This window comes from Melanerpes formicivorus, unplaced genomic scaffold, assembly GCF_026170545.1.
Source record: "Melanerpes formicivorus ecotype bairdi unplaced genomic scaffold, bMelFor1.0.p_v2 SCAF_6, whole genome shotgun sequence".
Lineage (NCBI taxonomy): Eukaryota > Metazoa > Chordata > Aves > Piciformes > Picidae > Melanerpes > Melanerpes formicivorus.
Window position 1 is genome coordinate 15,332,015 of NW_027142358.1, and position 22,410 is coordinate 15,354,424.

At 35.8% G+C, this 22,410-nt stretch overlaps 1 protein-coding gene across 4 annotated transcripts in view; it reads left to right on the forward strand.

The window, feature by feature from the left end:
• Positions 1–22,410, forward strand: part of LRMDA (leucine rich melanocyte differentiation associated) — a 661,266-nt gene that overhangs the window by 543,641 nt on the left and 95,215 nt on the right. For all 4 annotated transcript variants that reach the window (XM_068139879.1, XM_068139880.1, XM_068139881.1 and 1 more), the window contains one exon: positions 16,993–17,077. In XM_068139879.1, the coding sequence (XP_067995980.1) occupies positions 16,993–17,077 (85 nt within the window). The remainder of the gene's footprint in view (positions 1–16,992; positions 17,078–22,410) is intronic.

The window sequence follows — 22,410 nt, forward strand, 5'->3', positions numbered from 1 at the left end:
CCAACCTAAGCCATTCTATAATTCTATGATAGTATTACGAGTAGTAAGAAAAAGTCAAGTGGATTCTGCAAAATGAGAAACTAGTACATGAGTATTCATTTCACTGAAATGTCTGCTTATTTTACCTTTGTGTGTCTTTTTCTCAATGAATATGAGCCTTATGAAAGAGGTAGTGCACAAGTAGTAATGGTGGTATGTGATGATTACATTTTTATTTTAAAATAGCTGAGCTGGAAAATATTATTTTATGTCTCCAGGTGAATTGCTGATGTTCCTGTATTTGTGGCCCTTCATTTTAGAGAAAATGAGTGTGGTTACAATAAAACTAACCTTGTAAATATGTTAAAATGTGAAACAGGTTTTTTTCTTCCCCTCCTCAGATGAAATATGAGGTTAAGTCATTCATACATTAAGTACTGTGTTTACAGCAACCATTAATTAGTTGGTTGTTTCTCTTCTCTCAAGTTTATATCCATAAGCTAACAAATGGATTGAGAAGGAGTTTGCATTTCATATATATTTCATATATTTCTGTATTACATATATAGATATATATTATAGTAATATATTTCATATATTACTAATATTATATCTTTCAGAAGTAATATTAGTACAGAAGAATGCTAAACAGTTCAGCTTCAGAAACATGCTTTATAGTGAAAAAGAAAGCAATACCCACAGAGCCAATTGAAAAATAGGAGCTTGGCAAAACTAAGACACAAATTAATTTTAAATATATGCTAATTTTTTAGACAGCAAAACATGACAAAGGATGGAAGAGTCTTCATCACGCTAACAACTTAACCATGATGCAAAAATGCATCATTTTTATCTTTATACTGATGTATTTGCAGTACTTCTAAGTCTACCCTAAATCTTTGTGTATTAGCATGGGAGTAATTTGCTAGTTGACACAACAGTTTCAAGATCATGCTAATAGAAATAAACTTAATTCCTTTGATGTTTCAAAAAGAAATTAATGAAGATCACTTCATGCTTGCATTAAGGTGTCTACTTGCAAGAGACATAGATATATCTTCCAATCTTCCTTAGCCAAAACACATAGAAGTGAGACTGCAAAAAATGTGAACATCTGTGGAGTGCTCCTCTTGTGAAGCAAGTGCTGGACATTTTATTTCCTATGTAACTGGCTTTTTCTCAGGCACTCTTTCTGATGACAGCACTGCAAGAAACAGAATAACATTTAAACTAGAAACTCAGTATATGTAACTAAATAAACTGCTGGGGACATTTAATTTTTTTTTTTCTCCACTCTGTTGTGTTGTCCTATCCTGTTAACATGGAATCTTCTGCCTTTGGAATCAATAGAAGATTTAACATCAGGTTTTTGATTTAACATTCACTATTAGAAGGGACAGTTATTGAAGGCACAATTTAATCATATATTTTCCAGTGGAAAGTGCAGTTTTATTGCCATAATAATGTATTTCTGAGTAATAAAATCATATTGTTTCTAAAGTAACAGATTAGATTTTCTGCCACAGGCCCCATCTTCCACTTCTGTATTAATAGATTAAGAAAAAAGAAAACCAAAACCAACAACAACCCCAAACCACACCCAAGCTATTCAGATAATTTATGTAAATTCATGGGGATACAACTTAAAGAATTTATTTCTCTTCCTCTCCCCAAACTTACTGCCAACAGATATCATATCAGTATTATGTTTGCTGTTTCTGTGCAAGGGATGTATTTCGACTATGATCTCAAAGCACTTGTCAGAATGGAAGAAAGTGATCTGAATATGCTACGCTGGTCTTGTGGGCAGTACAGAGCTGAAAAACATTTTGTGTCAGGATTGTGTTAAAGTCTGCTAAGAGAATTCCACAGATATTATTACCATTGCAAAACTGAGGGGGACTGGGAAGGACTTTCAGAAATGCTGCTGTGCCAATGCCAATGAAGAGCTGCAGACAGTGACAAATATTTGCTTGGTTAGCTCAATTTTAAACTCAAAACTTCTCTATTGATCACATAGAAATAGTAATTTAGGAAAAAGGTAACTCCATATATGTAAATGCAATAGAACCTAATCTAGTTGGGGATGCCCATGCTTGCTGCAGCAGGGATGGACTAGATGACCTTTAAAGGTCCTGTCCAACCCAATGGATTCCATGATTCTATGAATAATTCTGGATTATTAATTTTAAGTCATTGTTTTGTGCACTTGGTTGTACTCCAGACATGAATGCAGCATTGACTTACATTTGTCTTTGTAATGCAATAAAGCAAATGCAGCATACTTTATTTTGATTTAAAGGTAGAATAATACAAATTCAGTGTGGCATACATTCCGTGAATTAAGTACCAGTGAACAGATTTCATGGGGATGAGAACTTTGCCCAGTGCTCCATGACCTTTTTATTAGTGATATAGAACATACAGTCATTAGGTTTTAGTACAGGCATCTGATACTCCTTTAAAGTATCAATCATGAGGGAAAATGTTAATGTTGTTGCTGTGTTTGTTTGTGGTACAACTGTTACTAGGACACTGTGTCCTAGAAAGTTGCCGGGAGACTGAAGAGAAAACTGAGGAGGACAAGGCAAGTGATTTCTTAGAAGACATAAGTTACAGTGAGAAATTCCAGGAAATTTTTCAATCTTGGGTAGCCAAGGGGCCATGAAGAGGAGCTGATAACAGTACATCAATGGCATGTCCTCAAATGAACAGCAGCATAAAGAGTAAGATCCAGAGCTTCCATTTAATGGGCAGTGTATATGAAAGCAACTAGCTGTTCTAACTGAAGTTTACATAGTAAGGGTAGAAAGGAAAAGAATTTTAATGGCATTGGAACTATTTCCTAGAACTGCAACAGACCATACATAGATAGCAGATTTTTAGCCAAGGCTGGAAGTGTTCAGTACATGTCATCTGTTTAAGTAACCATAGTAACAGCTGAAACCAAGGAAAGTTCAACAGGCCTATAAGTGAGCAGTTATTCTGTGTGACAAAAAGCCCTCCTGTCAACTCTGCATAGTAGTATGTCCTGAGGTTATGCAAATTTGGAGGACGAGTTTCTAGAGTTGTTGTCAAGTGTTTTCTGGATTTTATGGATAGGGACCACTAGTTAGAACATTTGTTCAGTGGGAGAACAGAAAGCTTCTCAAAGAGACAGAACCCAATGCATTTTAGGACACCATTAAACTCTTCACCTTGAGAAACAAAATTCTCACTTACCAGTATTTCATGGCCAGACTGAACTCCAACATTACACACACAGAGTTTGAAAAAAGACTTTTCAGATAAAACAACTGTTCTGCTGTCTTTTCTCTTCTGTCATGCAGGGTGAAGATCTCTTACAAATAAAATGTTAAAATGGACATCACTTGAAAAAAGTTACTATAAAAATTGTTGAAATCAATTGTAATGAAACTTATCTCCATTTTGTTATGTGTTTCTGAGCTATAAATATGGTCAAGAAGTCTCAGACAGCTCTGAACTACTTTATGTAGGAAATTCATTTAGGTAGAATTAGGAAATCCTGAAGCATTTGTGCTGCAACAGTGTTTGTACTCCAGTTTTGCCTTTGTGTTTTTTCTTTTAAATAGATTTGTATCATATTTTCCACAGCTATATTTGATTTTCTTAACCTTTTAAGGTATCTAATGTCTTCCATTGTTTCTGGTTTATTTTGATTCACCAAAACCCATATGAATATACTGATTTGAGACTGCTTACCTGATGCAGTAGTTTAATGCTTTTGTTGTAAGTTCTTATTTCTCTTCATTAGTGAAGACCCTAAAATGAATTCCTCTTACTATGGTCGATCATTCCCATCAGTCTGCTATCTGTTTTCAAAGCAAGTGCTTTACATATTATATTATTTAATCAATGATTTATAGTCCTCAAATTCAGGTGTTTGCTATGTATTATGTTGTGTAAGTCATAAGGCCTAAATGCTCTTTCCATTAGAACTCAGCCTTAAAATTGGCTATGACATTGCCTTAGTTTGGCTATCCACTGTGAAATCCAATCTGAACACAGACACACTTTTAAAATTATCAGCTTTCAAGACAGTTTTACATATTGAAAAACCAAAAGGAAGAGGCAAAATTAGCCTTTCATACATGCTAAGTCTTCCATCTGAGAACAAAGTCATACAAGAGGCAAATATCACTTTATAAACACATGAAGAGTTCCTCCTGCCAACTGTCAGAACATGACAGGGCCTCACTTCTAGTTGTGATCCAGATGTAAGCCCCTCCAGAGGATTCTTTTTCTGCCTCTTGCTCCCTCCCCACTTTCACACCCCAAAAACTATCAAAGTTGTTTTTCAGTCAGGTCATTAACTCTGTAAAGGAAGACAGAAGTGGGAACAGAAACAAAACCAGGTATCTCTTCTTTTTTTCTTTCTTTCTGATGGTGTTCTTGGTGAGTATTTCTAATTGGAACACCAGATTCATCCTTACCTCTTCTTTGTTTCTTGTGAGCATGCTCAATTCAATATGGATACAAACTTGAACATAGAAGATTTCACCTCAACATGAGGAGAAATTTCTTTACAGTGAGGGTAATGAAGCACTGGAACAGGATGCCCAGAGAGGTTGTGGAGTCTCCTTCTCTGGAGACTTTCAAAACCCACCTGGATGCATTTCTGTGCAGACTAACCTAGGTGATACTACTTTTGGCGGGGGGGGTTGGACTCAATGATCTCTGGAGGTCCCTTCCAACCTCTGACATTCTGTGATTCTGTCATATTATTTCTCATGTCTCTGGAAAATGTCCCTTTAAGGGCTGCCGTTATAAAACAGTGCTCAGTCTGACGCACTGGACTTGTTCTCATATTACTATGAGGATACAGCACAAAACTATAAGGGAGTAGGCCTCTTTTTCACAAATACTATTAGGGATTTTTTCATTTCTTTTCATGACTAAAAATACTCTAAAATACCCCCATTGGACAGCAAATCAAATTGCATATCCATTGCTATATACATTGCATATATACAGGCTAATTAATCAAAATCATCCCTAGAAGTACTAGGATGGATGCCTTATTCCAGTTACTCTCATAATGTTTCCTGACTGGAGCTGTATTTTGGTTTGACTGGTTTATTGGTTGGGGATTTTTGTGTTCGTGGTGCAAACATTGTTTAGTACCCTGTAGAATGTTCTGAAGGAAATGATGTTTCCACAGGTTAGCTCCACAGCAAACAGTACCCACACCAGTTTTGAAATACAAACCTTTGATTAGACTACCTTTTCCACTGGCAGCTTTCCTTACATTCTGAAATCTTTGAAAAGACACTGTAGAACATGAAGCTATCACATAAAGCTGATTTTATGTTTTTCCAGCCTCAAGCTACTTAACAGACGTAACATTTTGTGCCAGTCAGACCAGGATGTGTTACAGCGCTGGTGAAGCCCAGTCTGTTAATTGCAAATATTTTGCTCGGTGTGTGTGTGATGCACGGATTCCTTGGAAATAGGTTTCCCTTGGCAGTATGCAGTTTTATAGTACAGTCAACAGAACATTGCAGAATAGCAATTATGGCAATAAGGAGAATGCACAAGCTATTGGAGTGAATGCTTTAATGCTGATACATTTTTTTCTGATAAAAGTAACTCAGATAAGAGAATATGCAAGTTATTGTAGCAATTAGTTTTTCTAAGATGTCTATCTCTATAAAATGTTTCATGGTAGGGGAAAAAAAATCACAACTCTGTGGTAGAATACAAAGTTTATTATATTTCTAGACTACATTATCCTTGTCAGCTAGATTAAAGCATTCTCCTAGTTTCTGTCCTATATTACCATAACAAGTGAGGAAATAATGTAGTGTTGTTACACAGAGCAGCTTATAAATTTTGACATAAGTGTGAAAGAAATCACTTGAAATGTGAAGCAACCAAGAGGAATAATTAGGAACAGCAGAATGATCTCAGTAATATGACAACAGTTTCTAAAGCACCCAACAGGACTGAAATCATCAGGTTTGCTTGACCTATATCTTTAATAATACAGCTCATTGCCCTTGTATTGAAGCTAGAGGGTAGGACAAAGTATAAGCTTTATCATGTTTTAGGAGAAATTGCAAAAAGTTTATTTATTAACACAGCAGAAAATGGCCCATTTCTAAGATTACCAAACAGGAAAGCAAGTTGGGCCACAGTTCACCACACAGAACACTTTATAGTCAGGCTTGGCTGGCAAAAAATATTATGTAACACTCAAATAAGATAAATGGCTGCATTGGCAGCGGAAATAACCTTCTGTTTAATTAGAAAATAAGAGCTATATGGGACAATAAAAATGGTTACTGCAGTCCTCAGTCACTGTTTAATAAATATGATAGTGCTGAAGATAATGGTAAGTGTTATTTATTTATGCAATATCATGGGCTCAGTAATTCTTCATGTTCTTGATAGTTACTCTGCGTGTAGAATGAGTCCATTTCACATTTTCTTTGTTTAATTCTTAAAAAGGAAAGACAATTTTAAAAATATTTAGTCTGCTTTTAAAAGCCAAAGATGTGTGATCTGTAACTGATGGTTACAGCAGTGGTGCTGTAACCAAACTACTGCTTCGGTTTTGTTGTTTTTTGTAGTTTACCTTCAGGATAATTAAGCTTTGAAACTAATTGTTTCATACTTTCCTGGCTGGAGTGTACATCTCTCATGGAAATATTTCTACTTCTGTGAAAAGAGAACATTATTTAAATTTTTAGTTGTCCATTTCATCACATCGATGTTTATAATTAGTATAGTTCCATGGTCTGATTTTCATGTAGTTTTATAGTACTTTGGCTTCATTTGGAGTTTTGAGCACTAAATGTGCAAATTAAGTCATACAGCAAATGCTGTACAAGCCTAATGATTTCAGTGAAGGCTTCTCTCTCAAGGGAATAGTTTTTATGAGTAAATCAACCATCAAATGGTGTTGTAACCATACATACCAAAACTTTCCTTTCTCAGTAAATCGTGTTTATTAGATATGGCCATTGTTCTTGATTTTGTGTGTTTAGGAATGCACACGTATGTATCAAATGCTTGACAAAAAAAGGGGTATAAGATGAATTTTGCAATATGCTTTTAACAGCCTTGATATCCCAGCCCTATTGCTTTTGGTCACAATATTTCTATTTTGAATCTGCAGTAAGTACAGGGATTTGAAAAAGGATATCAAAGGCTTTGCTTGGTTTTATCCAAGGGGAAAATTCAGAAGATGTTTCATCAACAGGTTTTAACCCCTCCTTCCTCCCCTACTTCCCCCTTCCCCTGAAACGTAGACTGTATGTCAAGAGGCAAAACAAAACAAACCCCTTTTTCTTCACACAATTCACTTTAAGCTTCAAAATCCTCCAAAATCCCCAATCTCCTTTTGCAGTCTGGTTCCCACTCTCCAGCTTTCCTCATCTCCCTCTAAAAGAAGAAAGCTCTTCTTTAAGGGACTGATAGGTTGTAGAGCGATGCTTAGCAACAACATTCCTGTGCCTTAAGTAGCTGCAAGCCCCTAGCTGAACCCTTTGATGTGACTGTCAGGGCAGATTTATTTTGTTTTAGCACATTGTCTACTTGTCCAGATGTATCAGGAGATAAAAAGGAGTCATGTTTACACTCTTTTTGGGAGGGGGGGAGGATGGGGTGGAGATGTAATTAAATCGCATTTTTGATGAATCTCTGAGAGATTGAGATGAAGAACAGAGGATCTGGCTTGAATATAGATGGGAAGCTCGCTTTCCTGTCCTAACACCTGACACTATAGGAAAATGAAGTGTAAAGCATAGCACAATGTGTTGATTTGGTTCTGCTGAAGCCTTTGGCTTTGTGTTTTCACTTGTGTTGGTAGTTCATGAGAGTACAGAAAGGCCTGTTAGAAAGCAGGAGCTGTGCACCATAGACTCTTTCCTCTGTGTCTTTTTTCTTTTTTTTTTTTGAGATCGATTTTCCCAAATTGAAAAAAACTTGATTCTTTTTCTCTAGAATGTTAATGTTATAGAACTCATATCCCAGAGCTTCTGGCTGTGGTAAGTGGCTGTCAATCACATACTTTTAAAAAAAAAAAAAAATGGAGCCTCAGTAATTGTGGGTAAACAGATGTGCAGTGTAAGGCAGGCCTTGCTGGATTCTCCTAGAGAACAGATACTACTGATAAATCCATGTTTGTTTATTTGCTTTTAACTTGCACATTTAGGAATACCATTCTGAGCTCTATTAATAATCTGTGGTGTGCAGTGACAAGCCTGATCCCAGCATTCAGTATGCTATGGGTATGCCAAGTGAATAAAATGCTAGTTTTAATCTGCCATTACAAAAGTTACTCTATTTGCATTTTAAATAGGTTACACTACAGCACCCCCTTCTGCTAACTAAATAGTGTGACAAGAGGTTTTAGCTGCAATTCAGTTTTATTCCCACATGACAGAATGAAGATGCCTTGAAAGCACTTTTAACCTTCCCATTTCTTAACTCCTCTGTCTATTAAGCAAAGAGATCAATGCAGCTCAAGGCCAGTCATTAAACTACTGTTATCTTACAATTTTTAGAGTCGAGTTTATGCAGCGTTGTCCATGCTTCTAAAAAATAAAGCAAGCTGTGTGCAGCACAATGAATAGGAAAGTAAACCCTCTAACACTGCAAACAATTATACATGGTCATTGAAATGTATGTTCAGTTCTGCATTCCTCTGATTGTCACTGATATTATGTTACTGATTTACTTTATGTAACAGTGAAATTTCCTTCAGCCCTCCATTCCCCCCCAAGAAAAAAAAAAGGTGATTTACCTTGCTGATTCTGGCTTTGATTTTTGAGATCTATACATATCAGATTGGCAAAAATTTGAAGTTGTAATATCTAGAAGCTCAGTATTATTCTTGCACTCCTTCAGACCTTCTGGGCAAGGAGTGAAATGCACTAACTTTCATTTGGGTGTTGGCGAAGTGGGAACTTAGAAAAAGGTTAGCATCAGCTAGCATCTGGAAGTTCTGTTGTGGTTTGCTTTACAAGACAAAAATCTATTTTAGGGATGAGTATGATTTAGCATCTTTGCATTTGTATTCTAGTGTGATTTTTAAATGGATTTATTCTTATTTTAAAATCTAGCATGAAGTTTTACAGTGAATAGATTGCCTGTGGGATTGTATTAATGACTATTCTTTTCACTCACTATTGTGTTGCTAGAACTTTAAAGTGCTTCTATAGGGACAGACTCTGTTATCTCCCAAAATGAAAAATATTGAGCCACTTGAACAACAGTAAGGCTTAACACATCACAAATGAAAATATTAGAATCTGCTATATGATTAGGGAGAGGTGGTAATAGTGATGTCTTTTACGTGCTTTAAGGTGTAAGTAGCTAAGATATGATATTAAAAACAAGAAAAAGAAAAGACAAGACAAATACCATGCAATAAGAAATCAGATTTTACCTGCCTAGCTTGAAAAGAGAATTCACAGAAGATGCTAAAATTCTTGGCTTTTAAGTGATATGAGTTGAAAAATAATGGTCTTGGAAATCAAAAAACCTAACGGGTGTTTTTGTATGCTCTGTGTTACAGTAGAACAAATCAATTCAGCCTCCTTAGATACAGTCATTGCCTTGTGATTATATTTGTGTAAAGTCTTGGAGCCTTTGATCAAAGAAAGGCATTTGCGACTAGGTCTAATCCAAGCTCTTTAAGGTGTTTAACTTGCACGGTGGGGGAAGAGGTTGATAACAGCTGGGATTTAAATTTAGTTTTGCTGAACTTTTGTTTTGAAAGGATTTCTATTATACACTGCTTCCCTTTCCATACAGAAGATGGATCATTGAGTAAACCTAAAAGGGAAAGAGGATATGGGAGGAAATGGGTGGGGACTTGGAATTAATCTTCTGAAGAAAAATGTTTGATCAGCGAGTAGGAGAGGATGAAAACCTCTGATGTTGACAGCAGGCAACTTTCTGACTAGTGTGTGATTGACAACTTTGATGCTCCAGTGGGGAGTGAGTGTCCAGCCGTGCTCAGGCATCCTCTGTCTGTGGGTGGTAGTGTTAATAATGTGGCAACTGGAAAGATTAATTGTGGACAAGCAGCAGGATTACGAGGAGGGCTTCACAGGTCTAAAAGGAACAGTGGTTGGAAGGCCTCTGATCTGTCAGCCCAAAAGGAAATTAGTTAGGGCAGGCTGGAGCAGGCTTAAAAAAAAAGAGACAGAGAGGAGGGGGGAGGAGGAAGATGGGGTAATGGGAGAAGGGAAGCATTTAGGATATTAAAGTAAAATGAAGAGGATATTGAAAAGGGTCATAAGGGGATGAGGCTGATGTTCATGAAAGACCTTAATACACTACATTCTCTTACAGTACCTACAGAGTTCAGCTTGCTTTGGAGGGAGCCACAAAGTGATTTTTGTAGTGCATAGAGGTGCCGCATTTGAGAAAACCTGTTACATGTTTTCAAAATGTATCTGCTAATAAACTCAAATTAAGAACTTTCAAACATGTCTAATGCAAAATACATGGAAGAGAATTTGCTTAAACTTTCCTGCAAGTGACTAGCTTCTATGAGCTTTACTTCCCATCCTTTTTGGTAGAAGTAGGGGTTTTGCCAATAAATTCTGTGTTACCATTAAAGAGACCATTCATCATGCTTACTAATGTTATTAATCAAGATATACCACGGTACTCTTAAAATGAGATCATTTTGATAAATCATGTATGACATGAAAAGACTTTATTCCTTTTAAGTGCAATTTAGACTGTAATTTTTTTCCTCATTTATGATTCATGGGAGAAACATGGATAAAATTCCCTTGCACATTTACACCTTATCTTCAGTAATAATTCAAAACTGCTCTTAGATGAAAAGTCAAGGTCTGATTCACCAAAGCTGAATGCCAGCTCATTATTTTCTGGCATTCAGTAGTCCAAAAATAATGTTCATACATTAGGTGCTTGTCACAATAGTTGAATCTGGCTGCACACCAGACATATCGATTACACTCAATTAAGCCTAAATGCATAAGAATTATCTAATGTTCATTTACATTTTTGATCCTGTTGCACCCTGCTTTCAACCTTGCAATTTAACATTAAATGAAAACCAAAAGGTAAAGTAAATTCAAGGGAGAAATTATAATCTCTCATATATGAGAATAAGGGAAATGTATTCTCAAATGCCTTGAATCTTCCTATGGTCACTGCTTCTGTTAAATAAGCAAAATTGTCTCGACTTGTCTTGTTAAATGTTATTGGAATTCAAGAGCATCCAAAATATAGAATCGCTGTTCTTGTAGTCATAATAGTACAATAATTTGGCCTACTCTATTAATGGCATCACATATGAAAATAGGCTTCTAAAATGTCCACAATAAATATTTGGTGAGTTCGAAGTCACTCTTTTGGTTACAGCTGAAACACTTGTGCTCTTCATTACATTTTAAAATGTCAGACATGGGTTGCACTATTGTATGCTAACATAGGTATAAGTATTAGGTAATTTTTTGTTTATTCTTATGTTTAGAAATAAAGAAAGGAAATATCTAACAGAAAGGTTTAATTTGGAAAGTAGAGTCATTTACATTTTTCTGTTTCATAAACCATGATTCAAAGAGGATTGGCTTGTATGAACTACATCTCCCTTTTACTTCCTTCATAGCAGCTGAAAGTGTTTGATGGAGCATGTGTGGTTGCCAAAAATAGCAGGCCATTTGTATTTTTGAACTATTGGTCTCTACAAGTTTGTTTTGATGCAGCAGATGTGCAGTATATCCTGATACTACACAGTATGTTCCCTTATAAGTACCATGCAAATACTGGGAGGTTTTATTCCTTGAAAAATGAAATTTGAGAATTAAACAAATGAAACTTTTCTTTAGTTTAATTAGATTCCCAGACTCTTCAGAGCCAGTTGCCAGTGTGTGACTGACTTAATTTTCTTTTAAATACTACATTGTTGTTTGGGGTTTTTTTCCCTTTATGCTTTACTGTGTGTTTCATGCTACAAAACCATGCTTCACTTCCACATCATACTTAAAGTTATGTTCCACAGACTTACATTAGTAGAAAAAAAAGCATAAAGCCAAAAAATATCTTCTATGCTTCCAATACCTGCCCTTAATTTCCTTTGTTGTATCATGAGTTCTCTTATTATTGATAAGAAAAACAAACAAAACCAGCAACCCCCCCCCCCCCCGCCCCAACCCTTGGGAGAAAGACTCCCTCCAATTTCCTAACAAGCACTTTTAAAGTAGATACTTCTATGAAATAATTTTTAGTGACATATTCAGAGTATTCAGATCATGTTTATTTTCTTTATTAGGACTGGTTAATTTACTACCTTCATTTTTTCTAAAAATGGCTGATGAAAGAAACTAATTCAGATCTTTGTGACATTCATCAAAATATGAGAAGCACAGTATAAGACATGAGATTGAGGCAAAAATGGCCAATACCATCTTACCTGGTAAGATCATGGAGCAGATCCTCCTGGAGGCACTGCTGAGTCAGAAAAATAAAAAATAGGTGAATAGGTATAATCAGCACAGCTTCATCAAGAGCAAATCTTGCCTGACAAACCTGGTGGCCTTCTATGACAAGGTCACAACATTAATAGATGAAGGCCGAGCCACTGACGTCATTTACCTGGACCTGAGCAAAGCCTTCAATGCTGTCCTGCACAACATCCTGGTCTCCAAGCTGGTGCAGAATGGGTTTGATGGATGGACCATTCAGTGGATACGGAACTGGCTTGAGGGCCACACCCAAAGGGTGGCTGTCAATGGGTCCATGTCCCAGTGGAGGCCAGTGACAAGTGGAGTCCCTTAGGGATCAGTACTGGGACCAGTCTTGTTTTGTGACATGGACAGTGGCATTGATTGCACCCTCAGCAAGTTTGCTGATGACACCAAGATGTGTGGTACAGCAGGCATGCTGGAGGGAAGGGATCCCTCCAGAGGGACCTTGACAGGCTGGAGAGGTGGGCCCATGACAAACTCATGAGGTTCAACAAGACCAAATGCAAGGTCCTGCATCTGGGTCAGGGCAATCGCAGGCACCAATATAGGCTGGGCAGTGACTGGCTTGAGAGCAGCCCTGAAGAAAAGGGTGGATAAGAAGCTCAATATGAGCCAGCGGTGTGTACTTGCAGCAGTATGGTGTTTATGCAGACATTTGTTTAAATTATAGTAATACATGTATTGGTTGAAGTATGGTTACATTTAATCACTGAGTGCATTTGAAACAGAATAAGTTTATCAGGAAAATGTTAGTGTTTACATAAAAGTTTTTCAAAAGCAAGTATGACTTGATCCTTTAAGTTGGAACTATACCACAGATTGTTCCATTAATATCTTTCTGGAGAAATATTTTTGTCAGTTTAAAAAATGTATAACAGTGATTTTCTTCATTCCTTATTGCAGCTTTCCTGCAGGTACATTAAAAATATTTGAAAATAAGTCACACTTTATACTAAATGCAAGTTTTGTACCCAATAATATGATATAAACCATTAGGCAGATCGCTGCAATGTCACAATATTGTTTTCCATCTTTATTTAAATGTAAATCACCAAATGAAAAGCAACAAGCTTTCAAATTACTAAGGTCATTTCTCTGTGACCTTACTAGATGACTTTGACAAGTGTTAAAATTGTGATGAATGAAAATAAACAATAGTATCATAGAACATAAGAATTCTTGATAATTGTAGGTCAGACTTAGAGAATGAGTACCATGCTGTCCCCAAGAAATTTGCATTTTCATCAGTTATCTGGAAAAGAAAATAACAAAAGTCACACTATGAAATGCTGGAGATTTGAGATATTCCCATATTAGTTGAGAAACGTGTTGCAAAGGAGAAATCCCAAATGCTTAAAATCTTTCTAAGGTAACAGGTACAATAGAATCTTTAGTCTCTGTCTTCAGCTCCATTATAAATAATATTTTAATTATTTTGATTTTTGTTACCACATCTAATTCTGCACTCTACCATTTCTTTTTTGGATGTCTTGATCAAACTGAGATTTCTCTCTGTGACATCCTCTGAAAATATTTTGGAATTAAATCTTCCTTATCTACTTGTCTGTTGAAACAGTTTTGCTTACCATTTATTTCCATAATTGTGTCATGTATCCATGAAACTCTAGTCAGGAACATGCCAGCATGCTGCTGTTCTTCCTGTATTGTAAAATTTGTCAGGCATAATCATGAATGGTGGCTCTATATAGGTGCGTAAAGAATTTGTAGCGTGCCTTAGAAATGAGGGTCACTATGAGAAGTACGAGCTGTGAGACACAAATAGAAGAATATCAACTGTCAACAGGTATTAATGATAGTTCATTATAGCAAATATAACCTAATATTAAGCCTCATCTTACTCATCAAGACAAGGTACCATTTCTTAAACAGTTATCATTGTTTAATTATTCAAAGTTAAGGTTTTTGGGTTGGTTTTTTTATTGATTTGGGGTGGGGTTTTTTTGGTTGGTTAAGGTTTTTTTCTACTGCTACTTCTACATCTTCAGTAATTTTGATCTACGTGGTTTGAAATATGTTACTCTTTTACAAACCATCTATTTGGTATAAAATACAACAATTCTTAGCTCAGACAAAAGGTACAGGTCAATACGAAGACAAATACTTCAACTGAGCAAATGTGTGGTTATGTGCATAACTTAGGCTGTGAGAGGTCTAACTTTGCCTCGTGATTTTCATATCTTTTATTATAATATGCTGCAAAATCTGGATGGCATTTAATGCTTGCAAGGAAACAAGCTTCTCCCATAATAATACTGTTAAAATTTCTTTGCAGATCTATTTGGTAACCTGTTTCTACAAAACTGAATCTACGACCTATTTTAACCAGCTTCCCTCAAAGCTATTTGTAGTTATCTTCCACTGCAACAAGAACTTCTGATGCATATGTCACCAGAACTTGAAGACATAACTGTCACATGTCAATGTTGTCACTGTCAAAATATTCCTGTGAATATTAAGAGTAATACAGTCTATACAAATCTCTTCAGAAAACAGCTCAGGGCCGAATGTCAGTTTGTGGTAGGGTAAACAAATGGTTGTCTTTTGGCTGGTGCACAGGCTCACTCAGAAACATGATTCAGAATTCCAGCCAGTGTTTGTGCAAAACAATCTTAAACCTGGATGATATTTCATAGAATTAAAGTTACTCTAACTGAATGCTTAGCTCAAAGATAATGAGAACTGTTCTGTATTTGACAGGGAATTATATGCTGTACATAAAATAACAGCAAAATACCAATAAACAAACCCTCCTGTTCTTGCTTTTCCTAAAATGGGAAATAAAGCTAAATTGCCCCTTCACTCCAATATCCTTTTTAGAAGCTCTTGAATTTTGCTCACTCAGAATTATATTGCTGAAAAGGCAAAGTCTCTTCCAGTAATTTTAGGAAAAGCTATCATCAAGCTGTCAACAGTCTAAACTGAGATTAAAAGTACCAAAGAGAAACCTTCACTATTATCAGAGTCCCAAATAAGTACTGTTGAATAGGCAGATAACATCTAGAGTGTACAGTAAGAGAGCACTTATTCCTCCAGCTTTTGGAGTGATTTACAGAGATGAAGTCTTAGGATAAATTTTAATTCTTGTCTTATCCAGAACAGCTTGGCTCAAAGGAAACAGTTGTGAACAGATGCATATTTTTGGATTTAATTTAAGATGTCATATTGCTGGGTGTTAGTGGCATCTGTCTCATCCTCTGAGATGTTGTGTGCCCTCAGCTCTTACATGGTCACCAGAGGGAAGATTTCCAGTACTTCATAGTACAGGGTAGATTGAGCTGCATGTTTACTGTTCACTAAAATCAGAGTATTATTCACTCTAGTTGAAGGCAAGAGTGGTATCTATAGCATTACATCTCTGAAAAGAAGATACCCTGAGAAGAATATATTATCACTTGTGAGTCAGGGGTGGCAGAATTTTCTGGATTTTTATTCATATTTGCTAAGGTCCATCCTTGCCATTTAGGCAAACCTGTCTCTTTTAAGACGTTTGACACTTCATGTGTCTTCATGTTATATGCCCTGATTTTTGGTAAGGATAAAAAGAGGACTATAATTATGGTTTGACATAGAAATTGACAGTTGGTCTCCAACAGCAAAATCATAGTATACTAATCAACTCAGTTACTTACCTCTTGGCATTTTAATATACTGTCATCTAGGAGTCCAACAGCTATCACAAATATTACTTTCTAAGTTACAGCCTTTAACAAACTATTACCATGATTAATATTCATTATTGTGGATTCCCACTGTTATGCTGGAAATTAAGATTTTAATTGGAATTTAAGGTTTTTCTTCTCCAAAATATTACAGTCCTGCTTTACACTTTCATCTTAGCTAGGCGTTGAAAACCTAGTTCGAATTAATTTAAATTTTTTAAATGTATAAATTTTGAGGATATGATTAACTGCAAAATAAGAAATAAGGTTGAGGTGGATTTCTTTGACAGACTTTTGTAGGTTATAAGACAATATATCTTGAGGGAAGAACCTGCAGAGAAGATAGCTACTGATAAAGATTCCTTTTAGTAATTTATCATGGGTTCATGATCCCTTCACTTAGCACACAGAACAGCAGAATCAGGTTTTTCTAAGTTTTGAAAAGTATGGTATCTTAGCTCAGCTTCCTATTTTCTGTCTCCTTATATGCAGAGATGATGTGTCCACATCATCTTACACATGCTCACTTCCTTCAGGTAAATATTAATTTGTTTTGCCAAGAGGAACATTTTTATCATAGCCCAAAGATTTTCTGATAAAGACAGTAAATTTTTGAAACCATGAGCTGAATGAGGATATTATTTTACCAATGATGCCTAATATCATGGTACAAACTAATGTGAATACAACTTCCTTGCAGGTTTACAGGCAGCATTAACAAAAACAAATTAATTCCCCATGACAGGTGACTCTCTGCACCTGTAACCACATCATAGAACTCTTGCAGCTGTGTTTTCTTTGTGTAATCATTGGCTTTGAGTGACAGTATTGATGATACTTGTTTTATCACACAGGCCTCCAGTGATGCTGCCTCTATCTCTCCAGTGATGCACTATACACCTCTGCCTTCAGGATCCCGAGACCTCACCAACCACAGAGGTAGGAACTGAACTTGCGTTGGTAAGAAGCATTAGAGAGCAGTCAGTTTTGCTATAAGGCCTTCCCAATATTAGTTACTGCTACACTGACACTTTACAGAGAACATTGTGCCTTTCAAGCACTGGATGAGAAAGCCATACCTGTCAAGACTACAGATTTTAACTCATATTGAATAGAATTTAAATGTAGTCTACTGGGAAAGCAAATAAGTCTATGGATAATAACATTCAGGGTTATTTTTTTTGTGTATGAGAGAAAAATGAAGCAAAATTAGAGTAGTTCAATATAGCTAAGTAGATGATTATATGCAGCTTCAGTAATTTTGAGAGAATTTGTGAAATTTCTAATATTTGTAAAGAGAGAGCTTTTTGGCAGTTTAACAATTACAGGGATGTAATTTTGATATGTTAGCACATTTTCATTGCAATAAAAATGGATTATTCTCTGTTTTTCAACATTACAAGTGGATCAGTGTTCAATTTCCTTCTTCACCAAACCTTAGAACTTAAAAAGCACCTTGGGCAAATTCTCAAATTCCTTCTGCATATCTATGGAGCAAAAAAGTTCAGACAACCAGTGAAAAAGTGAAGCAGTCAGGAAGGGTACATTCCAAGCTTTTTAACCTTTGTTCTACAATGGAGAAATTTGTAAAGCTTGCAGTATTTTTCAGTGTAAAGCCAGAGCAGCAATACTTTTATTTATTTACCACATTAGACATTGATGCCGTGTTGATCATGTAAACCATTTGTGCAGAGGCAGATTTTGTATAGGATACTGGAATCAAAGTCTTGGATTTATGAATTGATAGTAGCTTAGTTTTAGTGTGTGTCAAATTCTGCAGCCCTTCAGAGGTTTGAGGCAGTGTTAGTAGAATGCCTTATTACCTGAAACTTTCTGAATGAATCAGGCAGGCAGTGAAACTGAGCAAGGGTCTGTGATACAAGTGGGAAGGGTGAGGACTGATTAGACTTTAATTTGTTGCAGCCTCTATCACAGTTGTGCCAGGATTAAAGATGGGAGTGAATCTACATCCTGGTCTTGGTATAAATTGAAATGATGTAGTGGAAAGTGTCCTGAAATGTGCTGTAGTTGTGTTGTGTTCTAATGCTGAGTTCACGTAGTGACTGGTACTTTTTAATGCTCCTCCACTCTCCCCTCCTTCCTAAGATGCGTGCTTTGGCTTTGATTTTCAGGTAGGCGTATTTGCTTTGTGGTTGGATTTCTAGTATTGAATTAAATGGCTAGGGTCTAATAAGACAACAAATAGATTGACAGAATATTGTAAATTGCCTAAGTTCTATCAAAATACATAAGAAGTATGATTAAATGCCAGGCATACTCAGATGTGTTTGTTTAGATAATAGTGAATTAGAAGTGTGGCTTCATGGCTGATTTGGAAATCTGACTTTGAAAAACAAATGCCAGTTGTATTAAGCATCAAAACTTGTGTGCCTGCATTATTGATTGACTTCTCTTGCAATAAAGTAATTGTGTGGCTCTAGTCTTGTTGCAGACATGTCCACAGGGGACATGTCCATATCTTTTCAGAGCTGGAGCTTATCAGGTTCTAAGGACTAGTCTTCACTAGGTTTGAGAATTCAGCTCCCTTACTATGAAAGAGGAAAGTTATATTCCCAAAGTTATCAGCTTTTTACCCTTAGCTGTTCACATGGTTCTTTATTACTTGTGTCTTTGCTCTTCCGAGAAATATTCTGCTTTATATGCTAAACGTGCTGAAAATTTCCTTGGTGATTAAGCACAGTTATAAATAAAGTGAATGGAGTGGAGTGTCACCAGAGGGAAAAAAAAAGAGTAAAATTTGCCCTAAAAAAGGCATTTTTAGCATGATCCAGTAAGTTTTTATGTATGTATATATATAATATATTTACAAGAAAATTATTAAGAAAAATTTCCAAAATCCCAGCTTTTGTAAATAAAACCTGGAACAACCTGCTGGCAGGGCCCATTAATTCAATCAACTCCTTTTGCACAATGGAAAATCTCTAAGTTTACAGGCCCATAAAGGACTAATTGGACTCAATAGAAAAATCTTCACAGAAAGAATGAAATACTTAAACATGCTATTTTAGGTTCTGGATATCCTTTTTCTTTGCTAAATGCTTTCAACATTGTCAAAAATGATTGAATCAGCTGTTGCATATGTGAATATTGGCAGTTTTCAATGCCAACTGAAAAGAAGAATGCTTTAAGTTTGCAAGTGCTCATATTTGTTCCTGGAGAAACTTGTTTACCAGAATCTGAAAGTCCAGCAAATGGTTTGGTACAGCTATAAACTGATTTTGGGGGAATTGGAAGGGGGAGCAGGAGCAATGTGTCTCAATGGTAATTTGACTTGGGTGTTTCTCCCATTATTTAACTATGAATTTGCAGGGAGAGCACAAGCATGGAATTCTGCATGTATTGCACAATGCTTCATGTCATCGTGTCCATGCATACAGCATATGATTTGCAGACAGAATCTAGGTTTTTTAGACTGACTCCGTGTTTTGTATAGATGATACTCAAGAACTGCAAAAATCTCCCTCTCACTTTCAGAACCCAGTGGGGCATCAGCATGGAGTGGTATGGAACAATCACTGTAAATATTATATCAAGTATTATGATGCTTGAGTATATACATGAAGACAGCAGTAAATGTTGGATATGTGCTATCTTGGAAAAGTTGCTTTGCCTTAAATTATTCTATTGCTTAGACTGGCTTTTTTAGGTTGAACCATTAGTTGGTCACACTGTACAGATATGTTAGCAGAAAATGTATTGGACTTCTAGGTAATTTTATAACTAGCTTTACTTTTGGTTTGATTCCAAGTCGACAATCTCAAACCCCTAAGGGTTTTCCCTTGGTCTTTGTTAAACCAGCATTTTGTATTTTGTCTTATATAGTTTTGGTCACCAGGGGTTTACTTGTATGAAATGTGTACAATACTCTTACTCAGATAAAACAAACTGGTTTAAAGACATATTCTCCTGTCATACAGCATGCTTCATTCATTTTAAAATTCTGTTGCTTGTATTACTCTAGTTTTTAATTTTTATTCTTTTTCTGATGGGGAAGGTGGGGGACGTAAAATGGGCCCCACCCTTCTTTCTACTTGCCCAGATATATCTTTAAGAAAAAAAAAAAAAAACAGCTACATGTTGTTGTTTTTAAATAGAAATGGTCATGCTCCCAATACACAAAATTAATGAAGTGTAGTACATTTTACTAGAAACTTGCTCCAAAAATTTTATGTCATGTTTTTTTAGTGGCTCGTGTGTATGGTTCAGGTATGCTTCTGCTCCTTATCGACAATTTACTAACTGTATATATAAAGTCTTAAAATAGAACTTTTAATTCTTTTGTGTGGTGGGTTGCCATCAACTTCAACTATGTTAAGAAATTTTGAAATCGTAATACTTGAGTTTTAAGGGCTATTTGGTTTATATGTGGAATAACTCTCCCCACTCCCCATTCCTTGAGTTTGCGTATTCCCTTTTCATAATGCATTCTTTGGTAAGGAAGTCCCTTTGTTATGTATAAGCCTCTAGAAAGAACTGTGCTTTCCAATTGTTGGAGAAAATAGTAGTTTCTAATCATATCTCTTGAGAAGTAATATTGCTAAATCATGGCTATCATGAAAATCTGGTTTTCCCATATAGAAAAATGTGCAGGATGCCCTTTGTTTAGACAGGTATTTTGTAACATTGTCTATTACCTGTTTTACTTGAAAACCTATTCATTTGCCAAAGCCATTTGGTTTCCAGTAACATTTTACAAATGACTCCTTTTCTTGTGTTCCTGTTTCTGGGAAAAAACAGTGGTAAGTCTGCCCCGTAGCTTTCTGGTAAAAGGAAGAAGCAGCAGTTTCCATTAAGAACTAAGCCTGTATTTATGTAAGTAGTTTTTAGAGCTTTAGCTTGGACTTATGCCATGGTTTAATAGTTCCCATCTATCTGGCTTGTAAGAACTTTCTGAACAATTCTACTGTCCTGTTTTGGTGTTTATTAAGTTAATTATCCGAGTGTTATGGTATACACAGACATTTTTCATTTTACATTTGAATTATGAACACCCAAATGAAAAATTGTTATTTATTCTACCAATAGGTTTGCATCAATTGACAGACATTTTATTTTCTGAAATGGCCTAATCTGAGTTTGAAAGTCATAAACTGCATTCAGAAGCAATGCCCAGAAATCCAGGGGCAAACTATTTGTAAGCTTTCTATTAACCCTCTGAAGCTGATTTTATAAAGCATTTTTGAACAAAGGCAAAGAGAGTCGTCTTCTACAATTTTGTTTTTCTCTTTGGAATGAAGATCATTGGAAATGTTCACATTCCTAAGCAAGCAAAAGCCTGTAGGCACATAATCTGTTAGAGGGACACCTAAACTTGATCTGTTGGTTTAGTGGGGTTTTTGTTATTGGTTGATTGGTTGTTTTTTTTTCTTTTGCTGTGATCAAAACATAGTGTTGAAGGAAAAGGTAGAGTTTTTTAGTGAGCTAGAGGGAATAACATAATAGTGGTGATGTATGAAAGCCCCAGATTGTCCTCCAGGGATTTACCTGTTCTACCTCAGTTTGCTCAGCCTGTTTATACTTTGGAAAGAAACATTCTTGAGTTCACTTGCAACTAATAATGTCTATTGCTCCTTCAAGAATTTGGTCTAGAGTTTTCAGATAATACTTTAAACTTTCTGAAGTAAAATTATTATATTGACATGTACTTCTTAATAATAAATGTTAATACACAAAGTATTTAATTTTTAAGCTTTCAACTCAATACACATGCACTCTGGAAAGCCATGCTGTCTTTAAATCACTGACATAAAAAGAAGAGGAAATCGGTTTGCATAAAAACTTACTTCCAGAAAGATAATTATCCTGTTTATATTATCATTACCGTCTTCTCTGTAGTTGTTATTGACACAGTTGTTAGGTACTCATTGTGTTTTCAAGCCAGAGGCTTATTTAGAGTTTGAAATTGATTGCTAGGAAAGTCACAAAGCAATTTATGTAGCAACTTATCATAATTAGTTAGTTTTCTTAATGTGAACTGCACTTTATGCTTATCATTGATTTCCCTGTATATCTGCATAAAGCAGCTCATTGTATGCTGTCCAAAAAGACGATGATAATAATAAAATAAATAAAATCTGTGGGTAGTAATTTATCATTCAGTTAATCCAAGGAATCTTAAACACTTTTTTAACAAAACATGTCTGTATATAAGAACTATTTGCTTTAACTTGTCTAATAAATAAGAATAGAATGGAAGTGGTCTCTCAGGCAGAGATGCTGTGAATAGTGAGAAATTTTCTTTATTGGTTTGT